Source organism: Pteropus alecto, unplaced genomic scaffold, assembly GCF_000325575.1.
Source record: "Pteropus alecto unplaced genomic scaffold, ASM32557v1 scaffold359, whole genome shotgun sequence".
In the NCBI taxonomy this organism is placed as follows: Eukaryota; Metazoa; Chordata; class Mammalia; order Chiroptera; family Pteropodidae; genus Pteropus; species Pteropus alecto.
Window position 1 is genome coordinate 3,674,665 of NW_006443119.1, and position 8,372 is coordinate 3,683,036.

The window sequence follows — 8,372 nt, forward strand, 5'->3', positions numbered from 1 at the left end:
GCATAGGTCATCACAGCCGGCCTTCTCTGCTCTTACCTCCACCAGCACTGTCCAGAGTCGAAAGAAACTGGGACATATCACGTTTAACCTTGTACATACATGATGCAGGCCACTCACTTAAATGGCTTGTAATGAGGGGCCTGGAAAGGTTCTTTGCTCAAAACAATTTTTCCTGCTTTACCATAATGGCTGAAATTTCTACCATTAAAGTCACAGCCAGAGTTGCTCAGAAAAGCAACATATTATAGAAATAGTACTTATTTTAGGATCAGAAAGACTTAGGAAGTTCAACTTTCCAATATTCTAGCTGTATGGCTTGGGATAAGTTGCTTAAAAGCTCTGAGACTCAGGTTTCTCATCTTTAAAATGAGATGAAAGCTCTAAGGAATAAATATTTTTAAAACAGCCTAGAAGAGGGTTGAGTACATAATAGGCACTTGAATACTAGTTTTTTTTTCTTCATTTAGATGAATATAGGGCCTCCAAAATCACACGTGCAATTTGTAGAGACAGCTCCAATCTAGGAGCGCCCATGAACATTGTAACATAAATTCCTGAAGTCACCTTCAGCTAGATGAGTCTGAGAACAGAGTCCTGGCTCAGATAGCAGACAGGTCAGGCCAATGTTAGGTAGAAGTTCTGGAAAGGTTCACAGTATGAGCCATTCTACAGATGAACTTCAGACTGGTTGCCAGAGGCATTCATTGAGCCTTGTGAGAAGTACTGCTTGAAGGGTATTGTATTTTTTAGTAGGGCGGCAGAGTATGGTATCACCTTTATTTATTTCACCTTTATCTTTAAGACTATTCCATGGTTTAGTCTAGTTCTTATTTTCATTTTTTCTGTTGTGGTTTCCCCATGCTTGGAGAGATGGGATTTAAAAACTAATGCCAATGTGTTTAGAGACAGGGCAGGTTGATGGCAACCTTGGGGAAAGTTAAGAAGGCCAAGTCTCCCCTATCCCAGGCCAGACTGAGTCCTCCATAACCCTCTATATAATGCCAGAGAAATAGTTTGGAACCCCCATCAAGATGCTTGAGAACCCAAAGAGTGATGTTTGTACCAGCAGCCCTGTAAAAGTCCACTGAGATGAAAGCAGGGAGACAAAGTTCTAAGATAAAGGTTAAAGTTATGCTATTAGTTTGCAGATAGCTCAGAAATCCCTCAATTTAATAGTCAACCTAGCACCACCCTCTTGGCTACATCTTGGTCTCTCTAGTCTCCTATTTAAGCCTCCTCCATTTTAGCTAGATCCTCTTTCTCAGACGGAATGCCATTACCCACTTTCACCCTTACCTGAAGCATATACTTTGCTGATGCAAACACTGCTTTGGAAGGACAAATTTGAGCAAATGTCTTCCTAAAACTTGGTAATAAAAATCTAGTGCTTTTTGGAGAAAGCTTGCTAGCTTGTATCTTTTTTTCCAATCACATTTAAAAAATTTTTATTTTAATCTATATTTTATTTTTCAATTAGAGTCTTCTTCAGTCTTTTTTTTTCATGTTTCTCACCCTCTTTGAACACATTTTCATTCAAAATCAACTGTCCAAAGTTATTTGACCTTTACAGAATAAAATTTGTTTATGTTGAAAGCTTCTTTTCTTTCGTGGTGTTTCTTTTCTGTGGATTTCTTCTCACCTGCTGGTTTCTTGGTAGCTGCAGCCTTTTTTGCCACCAAAGTCTTCTGCTTCATAACACCAATAATCTTCTTTCCTTTCTTTCTCACCACTGGCTTCTTGTCTGGAACCCCCTTCTCATCTGATTTGGCTTCTAGTGCTGCTGCTGCTTTGTCCTCCCAGAGCTTACTGTTCTTGGCCTGGCAAAGAATGACATTCCAGTGAATGGTCTTTGCATATGGATTTAGCTTCAACGTGATCCTCAGGTTTTTCAGTGGATTCTTCTTCAGGACTATGCGGTGAATCTTGTTGTGTGGTGCTTGGAGGGCTCTTTGGGACTCTGGGCTTTTCAGGATTCTGCTAAGGCTGTATTGAGCGTCTTGTGTATGGGAAGGTGGTAGTTACTCTTGAGGGAGGCGGTGCCATACAGATCATCTAACTGGTGGAAAGGACTTTCAGTCCAAATGGCCCACATGCCCACCAGGAGCAAGGTTCAAAATGTTCAGTTTGCTTACATTAAGCAGAGTAATTCCAGGTATTTTCAGAAGGCTTTAATGATGCCATTTCCTCATTATAGATGATGCAAGGTCTCCTGTGCTCGATATAACTACGGTTTCTCCTTTTGCCTTTGCCAGCTCTCATTTGCTGAGATGTGTAGACCTTTTTGATATCATTCCAAGCTTTAAATTTCTTAAGAAGCAAAATAACTTCCTTGATCTTCTTGTAGCCTTCAACTTTACCTTCAACCATCAAAGGAAGTTTAAGAACTTCCTTAATATGATGATTTTTAGATATGATCAGTGCTGGTAAGGCTGGAGCAGACAGGGCAGAGAAGATGGCATATCACTTCTGTGTTGTGTTCACTCTGCAGTGCCAATGGCGCGAGGTTTTAATTGATGCAAACATGTGACCCCACAACACATATTGCCAAAAGCACGCTGGCCAGAATGATGAGTCCCACCACTTCGAACGTGGAATTCGAGCTACAGCCCTGCCAGTACTCCACGGCATAGCGCTGGTTTGATGACCTGCTAATTCACTGACAACATAGGGCTGTCTACTGTTTTTGCATAAGTTGGTGTGAACAAAGTTCACAATATCTGGCTGAATGGGAGTCTTGAACACAGTAGGCAAAAAAGTGACATTTTTGTCAGATGATTTCCCCTTTTTGTACTACACTGATATCAGTGGACAAGTCCAGGCCGTGGCAGGGAGAGAAGGCCACGCTCCCCTCAACCTGGTGGCCCTCACAGGAAAAGGCTTCTTTAGTTTTAATGTTACTCTTATCCTTTAGGGTAATTCCAAATTAACTAATTTTACTACCAGAAGAATCATTAGGAAGCTTTATTCCAGAGGGGAGACCATGGAAAGAGCATGGGCTTGGGAGACAAACCTGCATTAGAATTTTTGGTCCTCTCCTTTTCTATCAAGTTGTGCTCTTGGATAGTGCGTTTAATTTTTTGAACCTTAGTCTTTCATGTGTAAAAGAGGGGTAATATCTGTTGTATAGTGTTGTGAGAATCAGAGCTATCTATAGCACTTGACACATGCAATTAAAAAAAAAGCTATTTCTTAGATACCCAAATATTTATTCTTAAGTATGAATAATGGTTCAAATTGTGTTCCAGCGAGTCTTGCAGATCTCCTTAAGATGAAAAGATGAAGAAATTGACATAATGTTATTGAGTCACTGTTACCACTTTGGCCGGAGCTGTCTCCCAGTTCAAGGATGTCCTAGATACCAGGAGCAAAGCCAAAATGTGAGTGGCACCCCTGGGAACTCAAATTTCCAATGCCCATACCTTCTTTTGGAATAGTGAGAAGATGGGGCTTACTTCAGGAGAAGAATGACCTAGCAGGGCTGAATAATTTTCAGGCTAAATAATTTTCTTCCCTTCTGTGCTGTTTTTCAGCTCATAGAGCATAGTCTATTCATTAGCTAGAATAATAATAGCTAGCAATTATAGGGCTTTTATAATGTATTAGGTCTTGTGCTAAGCATTTTATGTATATTATTCCTTTAATAAACATAAAAATCTATAAAGTAGTAACTTTTAGTATCTTCGTTGTACAAATGTGAAAATGATGGCTTTGACCTTTTACCAAAGGTCATACAGCTCATGAATGATGGAGAGTCTAGACTATTTACCAGCCATTACATACCCTACTACCTTTAGAAACTAGAGAGTTCCTGGAATCATTCAATCTCTGCTTTTGAATTTAGTCTATTTATGATGCCATATTCACCTTCCACACAGTTGGTGGAGAAGAAGCAGATGTTTCGAGTCTCCAGAGGGTTCTCATGTGTGAAGTCAGGGGAGCGTGATTGGGGCTCTGATTCTCCAGTCAAGGATGAGTTGTCCACCTGGGATGGGAGGGAGGACGGGTTGTAAAGTGAAAATATGGGGGAAAAAAGATTTATCTATTAAGATGATACATCTTTATTTGGTACCAACATTACCATTATTGACATGCAGAGAGAAACATAAATTTACATGCCAGCACCTTATTGTCTTTAATCTCAAATTTGCACTTGTAACTTCTCAAGATTCTGGAAAATAAGATCATACTTTCTTTCACTGAGCCCAGGTCACCACAGTGCCCTAAGGCCGTGCTTGGCCCCCTCCCCTAGCTTTCCACATCCCACTCACCTTGCATCCTTGTGCAGAGATGAGCCGGAGGTCAGCGGGGATTCGGTCTCCACCCTTCACTTCTACCAGATCTCCCAACACCACATTTTGTATATTGATCTGTATCTTCTCTCCACCTCGAATTACCAGAGCTTGCTGTGGTAAGATAGTGTAGGGTCATTCCCAAAGCGTTCTGTTCCCTTCCTCCTGCTCCTGGCCTGCAACCTCCTGTTCCTGGTTTCCTTCCTCTAACTCCAGCCTTTCTTACATTGTCACTCACCACATCATTCTTTTTTAAAAAATTGTTATTGTTAAATGTATTAGGATAACATTGGTTAATAACATATAATTTTCAGGTGTACGAGATTATAATTCTTGAAGGGCTCTTTGGTAGTTTGCAAATTCTTACCATTGCTGTCTGCAGTGCTTTTGCAATGTGATTTTGATGCTTCTCCCACTAAGAGATGGGGTTTACCTCTCTATATCCACACATAGGCTTAGCTATAGTTTGCTTTGGCCCATAAGACATTAGCAATTGTAATGCAAGCAGAGGCTTAAAAAGTGCTTGCACACAGGGGCTTGCCCTGTTGTTTCTGGGAACCCCTCTGCCACCACACTGGACAAGCCCAAGCTAGCCTCCTGAAGAAAGAGGGATCATAAGGAGAAAAGCCCCAGTTGTCCCAGTAATCTCAGCTGAGGCCCCAGACATGTGAATGAAGTCATCTTAGACCACCCAGCATCAGTTAAGCTCAGCTCAGATCAGAAAAATACCCCAGCTGTAGAATTATGAGAAATAATATGTTCGTTGTTTTGAGCCACTAAGTTTTGGGGTGGTTTGTTAAGGCAGCAAAAGCTAACTGATAGTCTCCAAACTCCTAGTTTATTCTACAAAAACATTTCCCTGAAACTTTACCCAAGGAAGATATTAAGTTATGTTCATATCAAAGGGAGACGATGATCCTGGGTTACAATGCTAGAACATGATCATATTGTCAGAAATTTCGGAACCTGTTCCGTTCCTTTCCAACTTTCCAGCCCTGTGCCTGGGAAACTGTTTTCTACTCTCATATTATTTCCAGGTATTTAAAAATACTTTTTATCTGAAAATAATCTGAACCTTTAGAAAAGTTGCAAGAATAAAAATTGTACCAAAAACACCAGTATAACCTTTACTCAGATTCACCTATTAATATTTTATTTCGTTTGCTTTCTCATTTGTCCTTTGTCTTTACTATGTATGCATGTGAATACATTTTTTCCTGAACCATTTAAGGGTAGGTTACACACATCATGATCTTTCATTCTACATACTTCAGTGTGCATTTCCTAAGAATTTGGATTTTAAACAACCATAACACAGTTATTAATTTCAGTAAATTTCAAATTGACATAATATTTTAATCTATTGTCTGTATTCCAGTTTTGTCAATTGACCCCAAATACATTTTACAGAGTTTTTTCTCCTCCAGCACAGGAGTCAGTCTAGGGTCAGATATGCCATTTAGTTGTCATGTCTCTTCACCCTCCTTTAATCTGAAACATTTCCATAACTGTACTTTGTCTTTAAGGTCATTGACATTTGAAGAATCCAGCCTCCCCAAACTCCTTTGTCCTTTAAAAAAATAGAATGTTCTCATTTAGGGCTTAACATAATGCTCATTAGATTCAAATTATTCATTCCAGAGCAGACTACTTCATACATAATGCTGTGTCTTTCTCAGGGTACTTTTAAGGCCAGATAGAATAAAACCAAAGTGAACCTCACACTCATAACCAGCCTCACTCATTGTAGGATATAATTCCTCCAAGGGACTTAATAATTACATATTTAGTCACATTCTATACCTCCTCTCACTAGATCCTCCCATACCAATCCTACCTGAGGCACCATGTTCTTAAAAGACTCCATAATCTTGGAACTCTTGGCCTCCTGAGAATAGGAGAAGCAGCCAGTGATGACAACCACAACGGCTAGTACAATGCCCAGGTATAGCTAAAAAAAATTATGAGTAGGTCTTTCTCTTCCTTTTCATCCTCAGAACACTGCAAGAAGATTTGCCATTTCTCCAGATGCAAGAAACCATAAGACTCTGTTGAAGAGTACAGGAACTGAGAAGAGTCTGAGACAGGGCTGGCTTACTCAGCTTCTTGGTGAAGGAACTCTGAGCTACAGTGAAGTAGCAACAAAATTCCAGGTTAATGATGGTCTATATTTTCCTCTCCAGGTAGGCTATTTATGGGGTGGGGGATGGATGGTGAGGGAGATGGAGAGGAAGTTGGTGAAGAGATTAAACTTCTAGGAAAGAGAAAGGGGACTGCAAAGTGCTTGCGATGATCAGTTGAGAAGATAATCAAAGGAGAGCAAGTTTCTGGGGGAAACCATGCATCTCAGGGAGCCGAATCAGTAGCTTTTCAAAGAAAAAACTAGAGAAAACAGGAGGGACTGAAGACTCCCTTAGAAAGTCCTGAGAGTACTATGGATTTGGATCAGAGGGCTTCAGGAGTGCTAGGCTGCTGAGCAGAAGAGTTTCAGGAGCTAAGCAGAGACTAGGCTCGGCAGTAGTAGTTGAACAGACTCACATTGTCTTTAGTAGCCTCCTCATTGAAATATCTCTGGATGCCATAGGCCACAAAGCAGAGAATGGCACCAGTCCACAGGAGGATGGAGAAGCCACCGAACAGTTGTTTACAGAATTTGACCCATTCTGGAATGGTGGGGGGTGGGGTAAGCACATTAGGTCCATTTCGAATCAGAATTTTCTCTGCCTCTTCAGGGCTAAGTCCCTGTGTGGAGAAGAAATAAGGATGGGTAGAAAATCACAAAATAAGAAACAGCTATAGCAAAACAGAATCCCACTTCAAAACTCAGATCTACCATTATAGTCCCAGGATGGGTCTAGAGACCAGTGGAGTTCTCTGAAAGTCAGACTGGGAGTTCTTTCTAGATAAGCAGGATTTTAAAATTTGTGTTGTAGAAGAGATATCAGTTAGCATGCTAACATAGGATGAAGTTTTAGTTTATGGATTGATTTACAAACCTTTTTGAAAACCTATCTTGGGCCTGGTACTGTGGTAGGATACCAAAATGAGTAAGAATGGTCCTTACACTTATGGAGCTCCAGTTCTAACAGAAACAATTCATAATACAGAAATAATGTACAAGGCTAATGTTAATGATGGGATAAAATACAGAATGTTGATAATATATGAACTGTTCATACTTTTGACTCTATAGCTTAGAAATAGGAAAAGCCCAGCTAAATACATGAATGCATAGGCTCTCACTTTAGGCTTGTGTACTTTTTTCTCTGAATGAAAAGGACATTAGAACCTATTCAAGTATTGTAAAAGAAACTCTCCTTAATCCCTATCAGCCACTCCAAGCAACCTTATCAAACTCTCCCTAAAAAACACACAATTTTAATAAAAACAAGACAAGTCTCCTGTGCTCCTCCTTGGATACCAGATGAAGAAATTCTAGAGCTAAGAAGGGCTTACATTTTGAGGGCTTATATTTAAAGTTTTTTATTTGTGGTCACTGTTTACAGTAGTAGCAGTAGTAATAGTAATAGTGTAATATATGATTTTACAGTTAAACCAATGGTTCCCAGTGTGGTCTGGGATCCATGGGGTCCCAAAACCCTTTCAAGATGTCCACAAGTTCAAACAATTTTCATAATAACACTAAATAGTTGTTAGCCTTTTTCACTCTCATTCTCTGAGTATATGCTGGAATTTCCCAAAGGCTGCATGACACATAATATTGTAATAGATTTAATACTGAAAATATATGAGAATCCAATTGTCTTCTATTAAAAAGCTAGATATTAAAGGTTTGTAAAAATTTGAAATGCCACTAAATATTTTTATTTTGAAAAACATAGTTTTTTTGTCATAAAAATATTATTTATACTAATATACAATGGGTTTACCCTTCTTTTATTTTTTATTTTTTAATAGTCATAGCCTTTATTTTTATATATATTTTTAATTTTTATTTTTAATTTTTTTTCAATTATAGTTGACATATTGTATTAGTTTCAGGTGTACAACACAGTAATTAGACATTTATATAATTTATGAAGTGATCACCCCAATAAATCCAGTACCCCTCTGACACCATAC

At 39.2% G+C, this 8,372-nt stretch overlaps 1 protein-coding gene and 1 pseudogene across 1 annotated transcript in view; both read right to left on the minus strand.

Moving 5' to 3' along the window:
- ATP1A4 (ATPase Na+/K+ transporting subunit alpha 4) overlaps positions 1 to 8,372 on the minus strand; it is a 34,679-nt gene that overhangs the window by 22,633 nt on the left and 3,674 nt on the right. The window contains exons 3-6 of the mRNA XM_006922901.1: positions 6,828 to 7,031; positions 6,127 to 6,240; positions 4,269 to 4,403; positions 3,865 to 3,982 (exon numbers count right to left, since the gene is read on the minus strand). Coding sequence (XP_006922963.1) covers positions 3,865 to 3,982; positions 4,269 to 4,403; positions 6,127 to 6,240; positions 6,828 to 7,031 — 571 coding nt within the window. The remainder of the gene's footprint in view (positions 1 to 3,864; positions 3,983 to 4,268; positions 4,404 to 6,126; positions 6,241 to 6,827; positions 7,032 to 8,372) is intronic.
- LOC102888775 lies at positions 1,554 to 2,993 on the minus strand (annotated as a pseudogene).